Source organism: Mustelus asterias, chromosome 14, assembly GCF_964213995.1.
Source record: "Mustelus asterias chromosome 14, sMusAst1.hap1.1, whole genome shotgun sequence".
In the NCBI taxonomy this organism is placed as follows: Eukaryota; Metazoa; Chordata; class Chondrichthyes; order Carcharhiniformes; family Triakidae; genus Mustelus; species Mustelus asterias.
In genome coordinates this window covers 66,875,574-66,896,836 of record NC_135814.1, presented here as the reverse complement: position 1 = coordinate 66,896,836, position 21,263 = coordinate 66,875,574, and the positions used below count along the sequence as shown (strand labels likewise).

The window sequence follows — 21,263 nt, the reverse complement described above, 5'->3', positions numbered from 1 at the left end:
TATCAAAGACCAGAAGAAATCAATCAATTTTTTATCATTTACAGCCTTTGGGTAATCAAGATCAAAATCAAGTACGTTAATTTAACTACTTTTAATTAAAATCTGTTTTCTTTTCAAGATGTGAGTTAGTATAATTTTCTCTCTGCTTTGAAATCCATCCCTTCAATGCAAACATGGAAAAAAAAATTTAAATTCCAATATGTGCGAACACTCATGCTGTTAAATTGTCGCAGTGTACTAAAATGAAGCAGCTTCTTAGAATAATTTTGATGAGATGAGAATAAAAAGGTGCTGATTTTTTTAGCTCCAGCATGGGAATGGGAAAACGATGAGTAAGAACACGTTACCCTGTCAGCTATGCCAGCGGTGGGAATTGCTTTCTTCAAATAAATATCACGCGAAAAGGTCAGATTCAACATGGTTAGCAATAACATTAAGATAGGTAAAATAAGATCTGAACACTTTAATGATCTGAAGACAAATTCGAGCTTAATTCAGTATTCACCAAAGAGAGGGACTTGATGGATGAGGAGCCTAGGGTAGGGTGTGTAGATATTTTGGGTCATGTCGATATCCAAAAGAAGGAGGTGTTGGGCATCTTAAAAAGCATTAAAGTAGATAAGTCCTGGGCCAAGCCGAAGGACCTGTGCCTGTGCTGTACTGTGGTTTGTTCTTTTTGTTCTTTAATGTGCTTGTCGTAGTTCAGGCATTCTCGCAATGCTTTGATGTTGTTTATGACCGAACAGTCAATTCCATAAACAGATCAAATCTCTTACAGACTGGAATCCATACCCTTATTCAGTGCAATATCTGAAAAGTCAATATTTTGCTTTGCCGTATAGATTCTGCCTGATCTACTGGGTGTTCCAACATTTTCTATTTCTGTTACCTGTAATCTCATGAATGATTTGGGTAGCACATAACAGGACCAATGATTACTTCTCAACTAAGGAGCCAATAGAGTGATCTTCAATGCCTATAGTTCTGCGGTTCGTTGACCACCCACCTTTCACATTATGGGAAGCTGAAACCTGGGGCCTGTCCTGTGTCCTGGGTGCGTAGCACATAACAATGAGTCCCAGAGGTGTCTGTGTTCAAAGCCCATGCAACTATTATATACTAGGCTCTTTGAGGCCCTGACAAAAGATGAGTGAAGATTAAGTTCCATAGGACCTAAACCGCACTTCAGACATTCAGCTTCTGTATAAACCAGATGCAACATGAGTTGTCTTTTTCTTAAGTTCTATCTTTGTTGTTAAATATGCTAAAATATTGTTTTCTGTGTAGCTGGCTGTCACCCACTGCTTCTGTGCTCATCCTGTTTTGGAGAAAAAAAGTCAGCTAAATTTATCGGAGCTGACCATTCATTATCTGTGACCTTTTCCTGTTTCCCCTCACGGACAAGCATTGTGTGCTTTTTTTGTGGAGAGCAATGGGATCATTCCTTTTTGGTCTCTGGAAAAGAAGTTTCAATGAAAACCTATCCTAATGCTGAAAGCCTTGTTTATAATCTCAGACCTTTGCATGTTGGGTAAAATGTATATGCAAAGATTGTCCAAGAAAGCAATCACTAATCTTTAGACACTCCCTACCACCATATTGACAAATCGCAGCAACAAAGAGGGGAAGTCGTTGCAAGTCATAATCAAGGCAACCACAGCTTTGAACTTCCATGTTTCAAACAATGAGGGAAATACCTACCAAATTCCTCAATCTTCCATGCACACATGTATGATGTAGTTCAAATATATCTTGCTATTCCCCAAAACCTTATTCATGATTGGAAAATGTGAGGCAACATGACAGGAACCAGCTGTCCGCATACAATCCCCACAATACAGGACATTATTGATGGCATGCCATGTGGTTACATGAGCCATGACCTCTTATTCGATTCCCTTCCCCTTGCTGGCTACCTTAATTTATTCATTTTCTCTGCAATCTTTTGCCTTCTCAAAAACTGGGAGGCCTTGAAAACTGGCTGCAGAGGGAACAAAGCCTTCTACTGCAACAACCAACGCATAGCCAATGGGAAATCTGAGGACAAGAGGTAAAGAACTTCATGTAGGAAGACACACAGTGCTACCAGGATCTTTGTAAATGTACCCCTTAGGTTTGTTAGTCTGTGGAACTCTCTTCCCCAGAGAGTAGTGAAGACAGGGTGCTTGGATATATTTCAGGCTGACTTAGATAGATTTTTCTTTGACAAGGTAATCAAAGGTTCTAAGTGGGTAGTCAGGAAAGCAGCGTTGAGGCCAAAATCTGTTCAATCATGATCTCATTAAATGGCTCCTAATTCATAAGTTCACCTTAACTAAAAGGCCAGGTACCTACACTGATTCAGGGAGCATCACATTGCAAACTAGAAAAGGTGTCCAGATTATTGTTCCCTGTGTTAAGCAAATTTCACTGTTTAGGGATCAGATTACAGGAGATGTGCCGTATCAACCAGTATCAGACACATACCAGATCTGGTGCCATTCTTGAGGGATGCAACTCTTGGCTTGCCTTCACAGAGTTTAACTTCACAAGGAAGCTGATTAGTAGAAGGGGCATATTGTCATGAATAAATAAACTTTTCATATCACTAGAAAATTCTACACTGCTAAACTTTGACTCAACTACCTGGTTGACAGGTAGGATGTCAAAATGGAAGGCTCCTTCAAAGAATGGACGGACCTAATCACTTCACATTATTAGTAGTCCCTGAAACAAACATAAAGGTATTACTTTAAAGATATAGCATTCTGAGTTCAATTAACTGTCCATTTATAACATTTCAAACATAGAAATCTTCCAAATCATTGCAGTGATGTCCAATGGAACGGTTCATCACAGGCTTAAGACATCAAATAATTTGTTTACTTATTCTTTGGTTGTGTTTCAAAGTTTTTCTTTTGCTGAATGCAAATTATAGGCAGTGAAGATATGAGAAGTTAATAAATGGGCACGGAAAACCTTACATTTGGGTATGGGGGTTGAATGTTTTTATTCTCTGCAGGGTGTTTATGTTCCAGAAACGGCTGCTAAGAGGTACAGTGCCGAATGCCTACACTGGGAGAACAGACAAGTCATTGAAAACAAGCTGAGATGAGTAGAAAGACACTTTTTGTGGAACATTAGTCATGCAAATTCAATGCAAATGTACTTTATTTATTTATGTTTATTTAATTCCAGTCAGTCATTGGGATCCTTGTCTTGTAACCATTCCATCCTCTAAATAGTTCTTTAATATTTTAATTCTGTAAGAGATCAAGGCCTCAATATTCTAATAGTTTAGAAATGAGTCAGTCTGGAAGACCGACTGGCAAAGGGCTGGCATTTGGAATTAAGATTAGATTTGATGGTTTTACACCCCATTTAGTTTCTCTTCTAATAGCTGCTTATCCCATGGAAAATCTGCGGGCGAGAGGTAAAGAATGATAATAATAGTGCACAGAGGCCAAGTCTATGAGATAACATCGCAAAATAAACCAGTGCTCCTGTGGATGCCTAGCCATCGGGGAATATAGACCCAGAAGAGCTTGTTTGAAGATGTCCCTCGTGTTATCTATAAGGAGGCTGTGGCTAAGCTCTGCTTCATTCTAGAGTGAATTCTGAAAGAACAGGGCAGCACTTGCTGTAGCTCAGAAAACCATTACTTCACTGAGTGCAGCTCGAGGCTCATTCCAAGTGGCAATAGGCAACTTCAGTCAGTATTTTTGCCTATTATTGCAGAAGGCAAGCAATTAATCTTTTGTTTTGCTCAGACAAGTTAGCTGATTGTATTTGACATGGGGAAAGGCAATTGAGCTGGCAGGATTGCTGGTTTTACATGAGTGTTTGCAGCTAAATGTGACCACGAAAGCCCCTAACGAAAGCTGAACCGTTATGTAAAATGAAAGTTTTCACTCCTGTAATGCTGAGCATGCAACGACTGGTTTCTGCCTATCAGTGATCAGAGAAGAGCCATGATTTATTTATCCTTAAGCAGACCAGTGCCTCCTGCACTCTTTCACAATAAAGGTGGAGTTTTCTTTCAGTTAAAAGTTATCAAACGCTGCAGTGACTGTTAACACCATGAAGGAGGACCATCAGTGAAGCAGCAAAATGTCACAAAAAAGAACAAATTCACACTCAAATTTAAATTGATGAGTCTTTGGAAGGCTGTAGGGAAATTTGGGATGGCCAGATAAAGGGCGAATCCCTTTTGGGCATGCTACTGATGTTGTTCTGTGGATTCTGGTGGCATTCTATGTACTTTACAGTTTTGCTACTTCGATATTGAGATTCTTGAAGCGCAAACAGATGCAGAAGCTGGGCCCTTGGGACAGAAAAACTTAGACAAGTGAAGGGCACAGCAGGGTCACAGACAGCTGCTGAGAGAGAACTCTCAGACAGAGAAGCTTTCAGAGACACCCGATTATCCAACATCTGCAATGATCAGCATCCTCCACTTCATTTAAACCAATGGCTACTCAACAGGAATTAATAAATGTGATATTGAAAAACTCTACTTGAGATGTTAATAAATCAACTTAAACTTAAATCATGCAAGAGCTCTGAAATTTGATAACTAAGAAGTTATTTAGAATGACGAGGCACAATTATTGTGACTTTTCCCTTCATCTTCAGTGATGATGGTATGTTTCATTGAGAAACGCGAGAGGTTGATGATGTGGAACCATGGCATCACTCCTCTTATACTTTCTTTTTATTCATTCATGGGATGTGAGCATTGCTGGCTGGGCCACCATTTATTGTCCATTCCTAACTGCCTTCCATTTTAGAGTGCATTTAAGAGCCAACCGTGTTGCAATGGCTCTGAAGTTACATATAGCCCAAACTGGGTAAGAATGACATATTTCCTTCCCTAAAGGATATTAGTGAACCAGATGGGTTTTTACAACAATCAACAATGGTTTCATGGTCATCGTTAGACTTTTAATTCCAGATTTTTTATTGAATTCAAATACACCTCAATGACTAAAACTTTCAGTGCTGCTTTTGTATACTTAGGACCCCTCCCTCTCCATTGGCGTTCCTTATGCCCTCTTTAGAATTGCAGCAATAGTATTCAGGAATAGCCTCCTATGATTTAGTGCAGCTCTGCCTTTGATGTGCAGCAGGCTGGCTTCACTGTTAGCACACGATGCTGGGACCCCCTGCTGAATGTTCAGGCAGCTACAGTGTAGGCCCCATTACAAGTAAACGAATGGGCAGCACTACATTTTGATGCTACCTACCTCCAAGGTAATGGCCCAAGAAGGTCACAACCCATAACCCCTACACCCAAATGGTGGCATTGGCTCAACTTCATAGAATCCTACAGTGCAGAAGAAGGCCATTCAGCCCATCGAGTCTGCACCGACTACAATCCCATCCAGGCCTTATCCCCATAACCCCATGCATTTACCTCATCTAGTTTCCCTAATGCTAAGGGGCAATTTATCATGGCCAATCAACCTAACCCACACATCTTTGGACTGTGAGAGGAAATCGGAGCACCTGGAGGAAACCCACGCAGATATGGAGAGAATGTGCAAACTTCACACTGACAGTGACCCAAGCCAGGAATAGAACCAGGTTCCTGGCGCTGGGAGGCAGCAGTGCTAACCATTATGCCACCGTGCCACCCTACTTCTATTATTGAAGAGGTCTTTGAAAGTGCAAACTAATTAATTATTAAATATTAAACAAAATTAATCAAATCAGGTGGCTGTGATTCATAACGTTATTGACAGAAGATCAAACAGATTTGAGATATAGGCTGAATGGAAACCACCAAAACTTAAATAAAGCAACAATTTGAATTTATCACAGTCAATTATAGTAGAAATATAGCCGAGGACATTTCACAAAAGTGAGAGGAAAGAAAGATTCAGAAAAGTGGCCAAAATATGGTTAAAGAGATTAATTTAGAAGAATGTCTTAGGGAAGTGAGAAAGATCATTTCCAATTGCGCAGGCTAGGTGGATGAAAGCATAAATGGCAATGATGAGGCAAACGGAGTTGGATGGAGATGGGGAATGTGAGAGGGTTGTGGAGGGTGCTGTAGAGATAGGGAGAAGTGAGACCTTGAAGGAATTTAAACAGATGCACGATAGTTTAAAGTTTTAAAGCACATATTGACTGGGAGCCAGAGTAAATGTGTGCAGGTGGGTGTGTTGGGTGAGTCTGGGATTGTCTTTGGGCAGCAGAGTTTGGGATGTGCCAAAGTTTAGAGATTGGAAACTGAGAGAACGGCCAGATGTGTTTTGGCACAATCACGTTTGGAGGTGATGAAAACACAATAGAGTTTTTCTGTTGCAGATGGATTGTGAAAGGGACAGGCTGTTCAGGATCATGAATGTCACTTGGAAGACATTTAATTTAGAAACACAATGCAGTCTTGTTCCCAGAGCACTGTGCTGGCCAACAAACTCATACCATTAACATACTTGGAAACTATACAATTAACAAAAGAAAGTAATCGATCTTTACCAGGGACACCAGGAGCGTCACAGTGGTTAGCACTGCTGCCTCACAGCGCCATGGACCCGGGTTCAATTCCGGCCTTGGGTCACTGTCTGTGTGGAATTTGCACATTCTCCCCCTGTCTGCATGGGTTTCCTCTGGGTGCTTCGGTTTCCCCCCACACTCCAAATATGTGCTGGTTAGGTGGATTGGCCATGAGAAATTGCCCCTTAGTGTTAGGGGGATTAGTCGGGTAAATACGTGCGGTTACAGGGATAGGGTCTGGGTAGGATTGCTGTCGGTGCAGGCCTGGTGGGCCAAATGGCCGCCTTCTGCACTGCAGGGATTCTATGATTCTATGATGCAGGCTGAATATCAGTGAATTGAGTCCAATGTACCTTTCAGATAATCACCTAATTAAATAAGTATCCACACATAAGGGCAACTTTGGCTTCATTATAAACAGTGGCCCAAAAATGGCATTGGGTCACTTACTGACCCATTTAACCTGGTGCTGCATCATCTTGAGGAGGGTGCTAAGATGGCTGGTTGGATTTCCTACCTGTCTCAATTAGGAGGACATTTCTTATATGCAAATCAGAGTGCTACAACATAACAATTTTGAAATACGAATTGATGGGATCTTACACTGCACTCACTCAACCCATTGGTAACAGGAACTGATGGGGTTAAAAATTGATCCTTAAATGAACGACTCAGAAAATGCTCAAGGAAATTTGTTTGTTTTATTGGTGAACCATGGGTACTCCTCTGTGGCTGACAAAAAAACCTAAACGAAAAGCTGGCCTTAACTAGCATTGCTCAATCACACTCCAGCCGATGATGGTCAGCCAGCTCAGCAATGGGAGCTGCTAAATATCCCACCCTCACACAGTGGACAAGCTGCAGTGGGATCCTACAGATATCCCTTTATTCCATTGTTGACTTGCCCATTGTTGAGAACATTGCAACCAGGCTTCTCCCTCTGGCTGACACAGTCATCAGAAGAATAAAATGACCAACAACTGGCCCTTGTTGTCTGCTCGCTTCAGAGTGCCTTCTTTCAGCAACTCTTCTGTTGTTTTGATGTTGTCTCTGTAAGTATCTCTCAGATCTCTACACAAAGCTATTCAATATAGCATCTTACTGTCAACAGTGCAACAATCACCCTAAGGCAGCATTCGTTGCGATCAACTTCACACTGCTCGGGCTCTGCATGTAATCTTTCAGCATTTACTTTTATGCTGTTCAATGTCTCTGTGACCTCTTTAACAGTGACATTAGAGCATCCTCTTCTTTAGCGAAGACAGATGCAAAGTATTCATTTCGTGCCTCAACGATGCCCTCTGATTGCATAATACCTCCAAACCCACGATCACTCCATCCTTGAAAAAATAATGATGCTGGTCTCTTCCAAGCTCCTTGACATTATGCACAGGTTTTTTTGTCAAACAAAGGGTGCAGAGGAGATTTACAATGTTGTTGCCTGGATTGAGTGGCATGCCTTATGAGGATAGGCTGAGGGAGCTCGGTCTTTTCTCCTTGGAGAGACGTAGGATGAGAGGAGACCTAATAGAGGTATATAAGATGTTGAGAGGCATAGATCGGGTGGACTCTCAGAGGCTTTTTCCCAGGGTGGAAATGGCTGCTACGAGAGGACACAGGTTTAAAGTGCTGGGGGGTAGGTACAGGGGAAATGTTAGGGGGAAGTTTTTCACACAGAGGGTGGTGGGCGAGTGGAATCGGCTGCCGTCAGTGGTGGTGGAGGCAAACTCAATAGGGACTTTGAAGAGACTCCTCGATGAGTACATGGGACTTTATAGGATGGAGGGTTATAGGTAGGCCTAGAAGGTAGGGATATGTTCGGCACAACTTGTGGAGCCGAAGGGCCTGTTTGTGCTGTAGTTTTTCCATGTTTCTATGTTTCTATTTGGTTATTGTCAGGCTTCTTTTATAACATGGTCCATCAAAGTCCTCATCTGAATCCTCTGCGAGTGTGAAACCTTGCCCTATCTGGCTCTCTGGCATCAACTTCATCCTTTCTCCAGCCTCTGGCTCCTCTGCACTAATGGCCAGTGTCTAATCACAAGCAGATCCTTTTTCAATCCTAGCCTTTAAAAGTTACAAATTGTTAGTCCCTGAACTGGTCACTCCAAATGCAAGATCACATCTTCATTGTCTTCTTCCTCTTCTGACTGGGAAGATTCCAGTTCGTGAGTCTCTGAAATGTAAAAGTGAGAAGAGCAGGATGTATTGAGAGGATAGGACAAGGTAAATGTGTTCTTACACCATCAGAAGATGGAGTCACAGGAGATTATGGGGTGAGGGTAGGATGAGAGAAGATGGATTAGTTATCCAGATCCCCTCATCATTAAATATTGCAGCAGTATCGGTGGCCATGGTCTGGTCGATGCTTCTTTCTATGATGCCCCCACCATAGGGGCTAAAATGGGGTTTGGTCCTCCTGCTGCATCCACTTTTGTGCCTCTTTCTCCTCTAAGTAAGAGTGATATGTGTCAATGGATTTCATGTGTTATATTTTGGTAATGTGAATAGCTGCCAGTTTGTATAAACTTTGAGGTTTGCGTGGTATTAATTGTGTGAGGATGAGGTAAAGCAATGAATTGAAGGCTTGAGCACTGACTGATCGAGATTATTGATTGGTGAGTTATGGAAGTAGAGGGGAAGATGAGGCTATGGTTGGGTCTGTTATTTGACGATTGAACTCACTCAACTTGACAACTCCTGTCAGATCATTAAACGTCTGCAGCCAGATTCTTGGAGCCACACTCCTGGCATTGACTTCTGCTGCTATTTTTTCCCACTGCCTCTTGAGCATAGGTCAGGGTGGTTTTCTGCTCCCCTGCAGATAGAGTGGATTTCAATTTCTCTTCATATCTTTAATGAAGAGCTCCAGTACTTTATGGTAAATCCTTGGTGCTCACGCTCCAGCTTGTTCAGCCATTCTTCAAAGCATCACAGTACCAGATTCACTTATCAAAGTGCTCCCAACACTTCCAGCAGCTGCAATGCACCTCCCCTTTGAGAGGTATGAGCTGCCTTTAAGTAGCACTAGCCACTCGTGAGATCAGGGCACCCACAAATGAGAAAGTGTGGGTAATGCCCCACTATCACTTTAAACAACAAGCTACATGAATTTAACGTGTTGCCTGCATCGCAGTGACTGGGTGGGATTAATCTTGGAATGCAATCCTCATGTTTGCTTTTGGGGGTCATCCAGCTTAACTCCCACAATGCTTATCAAATAATTTTGGTTTCCCTTTTATGTTGCATGCTAATTTATTCTTTCACACTTTACTTGCTGCTCTTTTTTGCTCTTTACAATTCTCCCCTGCATTATTTTGCATTCAGCTTAGTTCTTTATTGGATTTTGAATCCAATGTCTGGGAATTATCAGCAGCGAAGCAATGGCATTCTCTGGCTGAACAATCTGCACAGAAACTTCAGCAAAAGCTCCCTCTCCTTGTTGCAGCAGGGCCTTCTGTTGGGACAAACAGTGGAGCTTTGGAGTGTGGTGCATTGCTGGTGAAGCAATGTCCTCAATGCTATCAGGAGCTGAAGGCAGCCCTTTGGAGGCCAAACTTCAGCTCAATGGTAGGTGAGTTTTTGTTATGGTTTTAAATGTTTCAAAACAGTTACAGCACATTTTAAAACTGTTATCAACGTTTGAATATTTTAAAATGCTTTTCTAACTTTTTTTTAAGTTTATAAATGTTTAAATATTAGAAGAGAGCAAGAAGGGGAAAGAAATTGAGGGAGAGTGAGACAGGTATATATATAGAGAGAGAGAGACAACCACAGCAAAATTCTGTGGCAATTCCCTCTGGCTCCTGCCTTTGCACAAGCCTGCCACTCCCAGAATTCCTTGGGTATCCATGCCACCTGGCTCTGCTCCCCGCTGACAGAACCCCTGTGCTCTCTGGCTCACCTGCATCCTCTCTCCCCTGGTTTACCCCCCACCCCAGCACTCACTTTGCTCTTTTACACACTCCACCCCTCTGGCTGCTCTCTGCTGACCCCGCCCCTACCTTGCCCAACATCCAACCCCCTCTCCAACACCACACTTCCCCCCTCCCATTTCTTCAATCTTGCCAATGTCGGAAACAGCACGGGGAAAAACAATGGAACTGCATGAGGTTTCCCTGCCCATTCAGTGCTATTTCCAACACTGTGGAGCTGGAGTGGAGGAGGGAGGGAGAGGAGCTGGGGGAGCTGGGGGAGCTGGGGGTTGAGGGGGCACTACACTTTAACAATCACACTTCAGCAAAGCTTGATGCATAACACAATAATAAGTCTGTGATTAAAATAAACCCAATGAGGCCTAAGCAGTGTAAGCAGCAAATTGTGGAACCTGTCTATAAAGCTACTCGACATTTTCGACACACTTCCATCCACGTTGGCATCAGTTCCCTCATCAGCTTTACAAGGTCTGGCCACAGATCATGGAGGCCTTACATCTGCTATTTTGCATTCAGATGTCCAACATTCATTGCAAGATTCCAGTGCTAATTACATATGTACTTAATTATAAATTGCTCTCTTTTGCCCATTCAATGGAGCACAATAGCTGCAACAGAAATGTCTTCCTTTATGTATATTCTTTAGGTGCATGAAAAATACTGTACGCATTTTTGCTATATAAAATATTCAAGAGAATTCAGTATACCATAAAGAAATTAAAGTGAATACAGTGCATTGTATTCTGTATAATACAATGGCCAGTATTAGAGGGGGTTGGTTAGTTTAATTGGCTGGATTGTGATGCGAAATGATGCCAACAGTGTGGGTTCAATTCCCGTACCTGCTGAGGTTATCCATAAAGACATTGCCTCCTCAACCCTGCCCCTCGCCTGAGGTGTGGTGACCCTCAGGTTAAACCCCCACCTGTCAGCTCCCTCACCAAAGAGGAGAGCAGCCTCTGGGACTGTGGCGACATTCACTTTCATTGAAGCCTCTACCATTGGCACGGTAGTGCAGTGGCTAGCATTGCTGCCTCAAAGCGCCAAGGAGCCGAGTTCAATTCCATCCTTGGGTGACTGTGTAGAGTTTGCACATTCTCCCCGTGTCTGCGTGGGTTTCCTCCGAGTGCTCTAGTTTCTCCCATACTCCAAAGATATGCTGGTTAGGTAGATTGGCCATGCTAAATTTCCCCTTAATGTTCAAAGATGTGTAGGTTAGGCCATTAGTGGGGTGAATGTGTGGTGTTACAGGTATAGGGTGGAGTGGGGCGGGGGGGGGGGGGTTGTGGTGGGAGCGGGATTGGTCCTGGGTCGGTCCTGGGTCGGAGGGTTGGTGCAGACTCAATGGGCTAAATAGCCTCCTTCTGCACTGTAGGGATTCTATGATTCTATGATCATTATCCATAGTTCCAGGCTACAACAGTTGGTTGGATGGACAGCATGGATCGGATTTGTGCGCACAGCATGAGATTCAATCCTGATTCTGACTGGCATGGATTTGGGATCTGCCTCCTTGTCCTATTTGTGGTGGAGATTACGGTGCATTGGGTTGGATCTGCCTTTGGGCAGAGAACTGAAGAAGAAATTAAGAAAATAAGAATTAGAAGCAGGGAGCTGGCCATTCAGTCCCTCGAGTCCCCACTGCCCTTTGATAAGATCGTGCCTGATCTGATTGTAACACTTCCTTTCCTGTCAGCCCCTTATACCCCTTGACTCCCTTCTCAATCAGGAATCTGTCTAACTCTGCCATAAAAATATTCAAAAACCCTGTCTTCACTGGGGAGGAGAATTTCACAGACTATAATGGTCATCTAATGGCTCATATCAATGCACACTCAGCAATTTGAAGTTAACTATGAATCATAAATTGCATTTCCAAAGCAGAACTAGGAAGAAATATTGTGCTGGCTTTCTGGTGGTAGGCATTATATAGGTACTTGTCTCATCAGGTCAAAGCACTTCACACAATAATTTGTGACAGATAGATTCACTGATCATAACCAGTTTCTTGGGCGGAAATGAAAAATTCATTGACTTCAAGGGAAAAAATTCACTGTATATTCAGAGAAGTGAATGTTGTCATTTTATGACTGGAGCCAATTATTACATTTCATACTAAATATAAGTTTTATGCTTTGAAGTTGACTTGCAATGAAATGTTATATCCTCTATAATTCACCATTCTCAAAAATATTGATGTTGCTATTGGACAATGAGCCAGCTGTCTGTCATTAGTCATTTTGTCTACTGTGCCTTTAATGAAATGGCTGTAAAATAATTCTGTTACCTTTTCTCCATGAATGTGTATGAATTTTCTATCCATTGAGTTTATACCTGGTTAGCTACTGTGTAGTTTAAGTTGTTATTATGAGCATCTGCTGGGAAGGAATTTTATTTTTGCTTGAAAGGGCTATTGCACATTGGAGCTTGGATTAGTACCAAATTATTGCAAAAAGAATTGATAATAACGTCACAATAAAACCTTTGTACGTTATTCGCTTCATTTTACAGGATAAACTTAGGTTAGCAAAAATCTACTGGTTAGAACCAGTAACAATCCTAAAATTGCTACAGTGCAGAAGGAAACCTGCACCAACAATAATCCCACCCAGGCTCTATCCCCGTTACCCCATGTATTTACCCTGCTAATCCCCCTGATGCTAAGGGGCAGTTTAGCATGGCCAGTCAACCTAACCTGTACATCTTTGGACTGTGGGAGGAAATCAGTGCACTCTGAGGAAACCCGCACAGACACGGGGAGAATGTACAAATTCCACACAGATAGACAACCAAGGCCGGAATTGGACCTGAGTCCCTGGCACTGCGAGGCAGCAGTGCTAACCACTGTGCCATTGTGCTGCCCAGTTAATCGGTGGGATAAAGAACAAACCTGCATTTTGGAGTATTTTTCATGACCTTAGGATGTCTCAAGGCACTTCACACCCAATGATATACTTTCAAACTGTAGTCACAATTGTAATGTGGGAAACACTGCGTCCACTTTGCACTGAGCAAATCCTACAAAGAAAAACTGGATAGTTATCAATTAATCTTTTGTTGTAACGTTAATTGGGGGATAAATATTGGTCAGAATACTGGGGATGACTCACTTGCTTTCTTTCAATAGGGCCATGGGATCGTTTAGTTTCATTGAAGAGGGCGGGTAGGGCCACAGTTGAATGTCTTACCTGAGATAGCATCTCTGGCAGTCACATTCCCTCAGTACTGCACAACAATATCCACCTAGACCTAGTTTAAATGTGCAAGTCTTTGGAATGGGATTGAATGGAGAATCATTTGATTCAGAACTGAGAGTGCTACCATGGAGCCATGGTGGGCACTTTGAAAATGCTGGTGTATCCAGATGTCACCCTGGATTTTTGTGCTTAAATACATCATATTTGGTTCTGCATTGCTTTTGTTGGCACTATCGCGTCAGTGGCTGAATTTATTCCAGGCGGCATGGCAACACAGTGGTTAGCACTGCTGCCTCACAGTGCCAGGGACCCAGATTCAATTCCGGTCTTGGGTCACTGTCTGTGTGGAGTTTACATGTTCTCCCCGTGTCTGCGTGGGTTTCCTCCAGGTTCTCTGATTTCTTCCCACACTCCAAAGACGTGCGGGTTAGGTTGATTGGTAATGGTAACTTGTCTCTTAGTGTCAAGGGATTAGCAGGATAAATATGTGGGATAATGGAGATAGGGCCTGTTGTCGGTCCAGGCTCAATGGGCCGAATGGCCTCTTTCTGCACTGTAGGGATTCCCTGATTAAAGGGGTGGCATGGTGGCACAGTGGTTAGCACTACTGCCTCATAGCACCAGGGACCTGGGTTCAAATCTGACCTTGGGTCACTGTGTGGAGTTTGCACTTTCTCCCCATGTCTGCGTGGGTTTTCTCCGGGTGCTCCAGTTTCCTCCCACAGTCCAAAGATGTGCGGGTTAGGTTGATTGGCAATGCTTAATTGACCAGCATGTCAGGGGGGTTAGCAGGGTAAATGTGTAGGATTATGGGAATCGGGCCTGGGTGTGATTGTGGCCGGTACAGGCTTGATGGACCGAATGGTCTTCTTTTGTACTGTAGGGATTCTATGAAAAATTGCATTGATCTAGCTCCCAGACATTGATAAGCTGACGCCAGTAGGAAAGATCTCCAGTTCCAGCTGCACTCACCATCCATATATGTCAGCATTAATGCTGACTGCCTATCATAGAGGAGATGATTCTACTTATTGGATGGTTTTATATTCAATCACTATCCATTTGACAATGTTGTTGTATATGAGAAATTAAACATTAATTGTCTTCTGTCTTAAATCAGACTTGCAGAATCCAAAAAGCTAAAATTTCAAACATTTTAAGTCCTGCCCATATCTTTAGCACATTAAAGCTCATTAATTATAACCTCCATGCATCATAACATTGGTACATTAAAACTTCATTAAACCTCAGCTGTGATGACAAACAGATGTGTATATTTGTTAATGTCAGGGGTGAAAGCATTTCATTTTCAAACACATTTTCATGCCCATTTTCAAATGGAGTAAATGCACAGAGACAGATAATGTACATTAATAAAAATGAGTACACCTTGTACCGCAAGAATGAATCATACATACATATAAGCTAGTGCTCAGTGAAAATGATCTGCAGCCATATAAGTTGGCAATTAGTTTCCATGTGCCATTCAACTTTGTAACACTTTTTGACCTCTTGTGCACTCCAAATTGTTGATTCTGATTTTGGAAAATTCGAAGTGCGTCACAGCTGTGTTTAAGTGAAGAAATAATTAAATTTCAATTCCGCTTCCTGTCGAGTTCAGCAGACATATTTATTGATTTCTGTTTTGCACATGATGATCAAAGGAAAGGGAATGAGCCACTTTTCCATTCTGCATTTAGGGTGAAGTTGGCATTAATCAAAGGCAATCAGTCTGAGCTTTTCTGTGTTTGTGTACAATACAATGCAGCCGCTCCATTTCTCACTAATTTCAGAAGATATTCAATGTGCTGTCTAATGTTTCACACATGCTGCGTTTATACTCATGTGCCAAGGAGGGGGATGGAGTCAGTTGAAAAGGAATAAAGTTTGTGATGGGGGAGTCAGAAGAGTTGTAGGTGAGGGAGAGCTGGATGTTTTTAGTACACATATGGGAATTGATGCTGTGTTTTTGGACAAGGGGCAGCATGTAGATAAGAAATAGGAAGGTGCTGAAAATAGACCCTCAGAGGTAACCATAGGTGTATGTTAAGTAACAAACTAAAAGATTTATTGACTGAGAAGAAATATGTACAACTAAGGCTTTAACAGCATGATGATACAGGTCAACTCCTGACAATGCCCTGACTCCAACTGAAGCTTTTGCTTCCGATTGGCCCAGGTTCACACGTTCATGCTCCATTTTTCCTGGCCCAGTCATGTGGCACATGAAGGATCATTAAAGGATCAACACTACTGCAATAGATAATGGTGCTGGAGTGGGAGGAGAAACCACAGCAAATGCAACTGAACAGATAACAGAACCAGGAGATTGCAGTTACAACCAGCTGGATGATGGTGGAGAAGGGTTGGAGCAGAATCTCAAGTAATGTTGATTTGATACCAGCTAGGCCAATGCGGCACTAAACCACTTCTCTCAGACTCCCACCAGCACTGGATAAAAGAATCATCAATTACTTCCAGGCTCGTTGCTGACTAATTTCTAATGGCTGTTGCTGAGTTTGCAAAAGTGTTTGGGGAATTGTACTGTTATTAAAAGTCACTGAAGTCGAAGAGGACTGATTTGATATGTGGTAAGGGACTTGGCCCAGACTTCAAGAGTTCTGAACAATAGACTTCTTCCCAAACATGGGCATAATAGTTTGCCTAACCTTTGGTTTCTGTCATGCAACAGAGAATGAGCAGAAATGAGACACTAAGCTACTAGAAGGCTGAGAAGAGAAGAGCTTCTAGCAGGAGACCAATCTGTTCAGAGTCTTCGGGGAGCAATTCTATTGCAATTTCAACAAAGAACACTGTGTCCAAGGCTTACAGCAGGGATAAGCGTATGAGGGTAAAGTGAAGCTCTGAATGTGAGATGTAAGTTGTGATGATTACTATTGGGCGAGTGAGGATGGGTGGGGGGGTGGTGAATTGAGCAGTGTGAAGCTGGGGTGCAGTTGGAAGGAAATGGCATTTGAAGCTAAAATCACCAATTGTGACCATTTGTGGGATGTCATTAGACTCCTTTTGTCACTGCACCCTGATCCTTGGGTCTCAACTATTTGCATTGATGTTGACAACTATCTGATCCCATTGCCTTCTCAGAGTTTGTCTGGAGGACCTCCTGGGTCCCTATGGATAAAAAAACATATCTCCTCCTATCATCTCCTGCACTAGCGCTTACAGTGTTATCTTTGAGAACAATGGAGCACTCTCTCCGCCCTGTTGAGACAATAGTCAATATTCCTCCTGCTCAGAATGTGTTCCCGAGCCACTTCCGATGCATGCTACAACTGGAATGCACTCTGCCTCTCCCACTTCCTACACCCCGACACTTCTAAGAGCTGCAAGCTAACGTTAAATAGTGCAGGCTAGCTTGGCACCTTGTTAAAATACGTAGGCACCTTTAGTACTGGGTTCCATCCTACAATCCTTAAAAGAAGCTCAGTATTTTACATAAAATCTTAGAATGAGTAGAGAAGGAGGCCATTCAGCCCATCATGTCCAGGGCAGTTCTCTGCAAGAGCAACTCAGCTAGTCCCATTCCGCAACCCTTTCTCCATAGCCCTGCATTCCTTCACTTTTTAGATGTATATCCAATTTCCTTTAAAAGCCATAATTGAATGTCCTTTTGCCACACTCTCGAACAGTGCATGCTTTTGCAAATCACCTTAAATTGTTGTCTTCTGGTTCTCAATTGTTCTGCCAACGGGAACAACATTATGTACTAAGATGAGTGGCAGGTCGGAAGATGGGTCAGAATATAAAGAATGGCAGAGAATGAATAAAATACTAACCAGGAGAAATAAATTAGAGTATGAGAGGAAGTTAGCTAAAAATGTAAAAACAGATAGCAAAAGTTTCTCCGGATATTTAAAAGGAAAAGAGTAAATGACATCAATGTTTGTCCTCTAGACAGTGACGAGGGGTAGTTAATAGTTGATCATAAGGAAATGGCAGATGAAATTAACAGCTATTTTGCTTTTGTTTTCACTATAGAGGATACAAGAAAACATTCCAGTAAAAGCTGTAAATCAGGAGGTGGAAAGGAGCGAGCAAATTCCAATCACTGGGGAAGCAGCACTGAGCAAACTGATGGAGCTGTGGGCTGATAGGTCTTGAGTCCAGATGGGTCTTAAAGGGTCTTAAAAGAGGTGGCTAATGATCTGGCAGATATGTTGGTGTTAATTTTCCAAAACGTCATGGATTCTGAAAAGGTTCCATCAAATTGAAAAATACAAATATAACTCCTCTATTAAAAAAGGGAAGGATGCAGAAAACAGGAGAAAGGATAAAGGGCCAGTTAGCTTGATGTCTGTTGTATGTTAGAATCAATTCTTAAAGAAGCCTTGGCTGGGATCTTAGAAAATCTCAAGGCAACAGGGAAGAGTCAGCATGGTCGCGTGAAAGGAAAATCATGTTTAACCAATGCATTAGAGTTTGTTGTAGGAGTAATATATGCTGTGGATAAAGGATAGCCTGTAGATGTATTATACTTGGATTTCAAGGAAGACATTCAACAAGGTGCCACATCAAAGGGTTTTGGGGAAAATAAAAACTCATGGTGTAGGTGGTAACATTTTAGCATGGATAGAAGATTGGCTGACTGGCAGAAAACCGAGAGTATGCATAAATGGGTCTTTGTTTGATTGACAGGATGTGATGCGTGGAGTCCCATGAGGGTCTGTGCTGGGGCCTCAACCTTTTACAATTTACATCAATGACTAAGTCATGAAGGCATGGTAGTCAAATTTGCAGATGACACACAGATAGGTAGGAAAGTATATTATGAAAAAGATATAAGGGATGGAATTCTCCCAAAAAAACATTCTAAATGCTGAATTTGCATAAAAACTGGAGTAAATCCCATTGGGTTTTTTTTCAGTGGGATTTTCAAAATGAATCTTCCACACTCTGTGCATCACAGAATATCCTAGCATGAATCCTGTTAAAAATCAGGGGGCGGTACTATTCCTGCTGCAGAGATTGGCGGCATAGTTGAGCGGGCCACTGCACATGTACCGATCTGTCAGAGCGGAGATCGGTGCATGTGCAGTAGCCCGCACTGCTGGCTACCCGATCACTAGCCAGCCCTGCATCCCCGCTATGCTGACTTGCCGACCCCCTACTCCTGGATCGCTGGCCTCCTGGACGTGTCCGGGGCAGTTTCAATCTCTCTCTCCCCCCCCCCACCCCCGGCAGTACCGATCTACAAAGCCCCCCAACAGCTCCAACCAACCCCCCCCCCTCCCCCGCCCCCCGCCCCACCGGCAGGCAGACTCCCCCACCACCCCAATGGCCAGCCTTGGTCAGCCCTTCTTTCCTCTGTCATTGCTCCAAAGTGCAGAGTGGCAGTGGGTCCGCCCACTCCCACCAATCGCTCCTCCCCAATAGCACCTCTCTTGGCACTGCCCGATGCCTGGTGGGCAGTGCCAATGTGCCCCTGGGCATTGCCACTTTGCCCCGTAGGCAGTGCAGGGGGCCAGGCTAGCACTGTCAGGCAGGCAATGCCCTAGGGTACCCTCCTTACCCCCAACCTCCTGGAGGGGCCTCCATGACCCTCCTTCACTCCAGCGGGTCGGGCTGCCAGCTTCCCATTAGTGGGGAGTTGTTGTAAACCCTGCTGGAGTGAAACACTCCTGGCGGGGATGAGGTGCGCCGGGGGAAGAGAGGCGAGCAGGCCTGGATGCTAATGAAGATTTAAATATTTCAATCAGCAGCACGCTGATTTCTGGTGCAGAGCTGACAACGCTGATGGCTGGAGACGCGCAGAGGCTGTGGCACCCAGCCAGAAACCCTCTACACGGCCTCCGCTTACGTCTGCCGGAGCAGCGCAGCGGGCTGGGAGAATTGCCCCCAAGAAGTTTGCAGATGGATTTAAGTAGGTTGACTGAGTGGAGTCATTTAATATTTTTTAAGGCAGAGGTAGATAAATTCTTCTTGGGCATGGGAATCAAAGGTTACCGGGGGTTGATGGGAATGTGATATTCGAAACACAAATAGGCCAGCCTTGATCTGATTGAATGGTGAAGCAGGCTCGAGGGGCTAAATGGTTTACTTCTGCTCCTATTCCATCTGGTCGTACATATGTTCATTTGTATTCTGTCCATACTCCTCATGGCTTTGTAGGCTTCTTTCGAACTTCCTCCCAACCTTCTCTTTTCTAAGGAAAGTGGCTCCAGTTTCTCCAATCTATCTGTGAAACTGAAGCCCCTCATCCCTGGGACCATTCTTATAAATCTTTGCTGATCCCGCTCTCAAGCATTCGCACCCGTCTTAAAGTGCAGAGCCCAGAAATGGACAAAACATTCCAGTTGTGGCAGAACCAGTGTTTTATAAAAGTTCATGGGATGTTCTTTCTCTTGGTACACTATGGCCGGGCGAGACTCATAAAATCCCGCCCTAGGCCAACGGAGAATTCCGTTCTGCGAGCCTTGCCCGCCCCGATTCCGGGGAGGGTGAGGCGGTAAAATTCCAGCCTATGCCTCTATTTACAAAGCTCAAGTTCCCTTATGCTTTACTAACCGTGCTTTCAACCTGAACTTGCCACCTTCAATGATCTGTGCAGATGGACCCACAGGTCTCGCTGTTGCTGCGCCACCTTTAGAATGATATCCTTCAATTTTATATTGTCTTTCCTGATTCTTCCTCCCAAAATGAATTAAATCACACTCCTGTGCGTTAAATTACATCTGCCATGTGCCCCGCCAGTAATCAGCCAGTAATTTTCCTCCGACGTCTTTCATTGTCCTCACAGTTTGCTTCCAAGTTCTGCAGCGCCTGCAAGTTTTGAAATTATGCCCTGCACAGCCAATTCCAGATCATTAGTAAAGACCAACTAAATGAATGGTCCCAGCATCAACCCTTGGGGAACACCAATGTAAATCTTCCTCCAGTCCAAGAGAAAAAAAACGTCCACCACTTCTCTGTCTCTGACAACTGTTCAGCGCTGTTCTTTGCATTGGGTGAACAAGCATAGGTTCATTAAATCAAACACTAATGTTTCTCCCCTGGATTATCATGTTATAAAACAGCAGTAAAAATCTTATTGTGGATTTTTATATTTTCAATTTAATTGAAACCTGTATGTTGAAAAATTCAGTTCTTCTGACAATTAACTCAGATTTAAAAGTATTATTCTTGACTGCTGAAACTGAAATATAAAACAGCATAACTTCAAAAGAGAAGTGAACATGCATGGAAGTAAAAAAAATACTTTATTTGAATAAGATATTTCACTGAATGAATAGAATTGCTTCATTGAATTAGTAAGTAATACAAATATTAATAAGTTGGAATTTCATGCCAACCAAGCAGGTCTACAGGTTTAAAAATCAGTGGCTTTTGAGAATTATCAAAAAATTAACCTACTGCATTTAATAGCCGTTTCTGTAAATCTGCCAGGAGGCTATCAGCCCGCAATGGATGAACACAAGAACACGCTTTTGAACTTCCTCTGCTGCACCAAAGAGGTTCAGGAAATAGAATCATAGAATACCTGCAGTGCAAAAGGAGGCCATTCAGCCTATTGAGTCTGCACCAACAACAATCCCACCCAGGCCCTATCCCCATAACCCCACATATTTACCCTACTAATTCCCCAGACATCCCCCTAACACTCAGGAGCAATTTAGCATGGCCAATCAACCTA

At 43.0% G+C, this 21,263-nt stretch overlaps 1 protein-coding gene across 4 annotated transcripts in view; it reads left to right on the top strand.

The window, feature by feature from the left end:
* Positions 1–21,263, top strand: part of calcrlb (calcitonin receptor-like b) — an 88,008-nt gene that overhangs the window by 6,616 nt on the left and 60,129 nt on the right. The window contains exon 1 of one of the 4 annotated variants that reach the window (XM_078228537.1): positions 9,934–10,050. The exons of the other annotated variants lie outside the window; for them this stretch is intronic. Within the exon in view, the coding sequence (XP_078084663.1) occupies positions 10,048–10,050 (3 nt within the window). The 5' untranslated portion in view covers positions 9,934–10,047. Of the gene's footprint in view, positions 1–9,933; positions 10,051–21,263 lie in introns of those variants that run through there. 4 annotated transcript variants of the gene reach the window in all.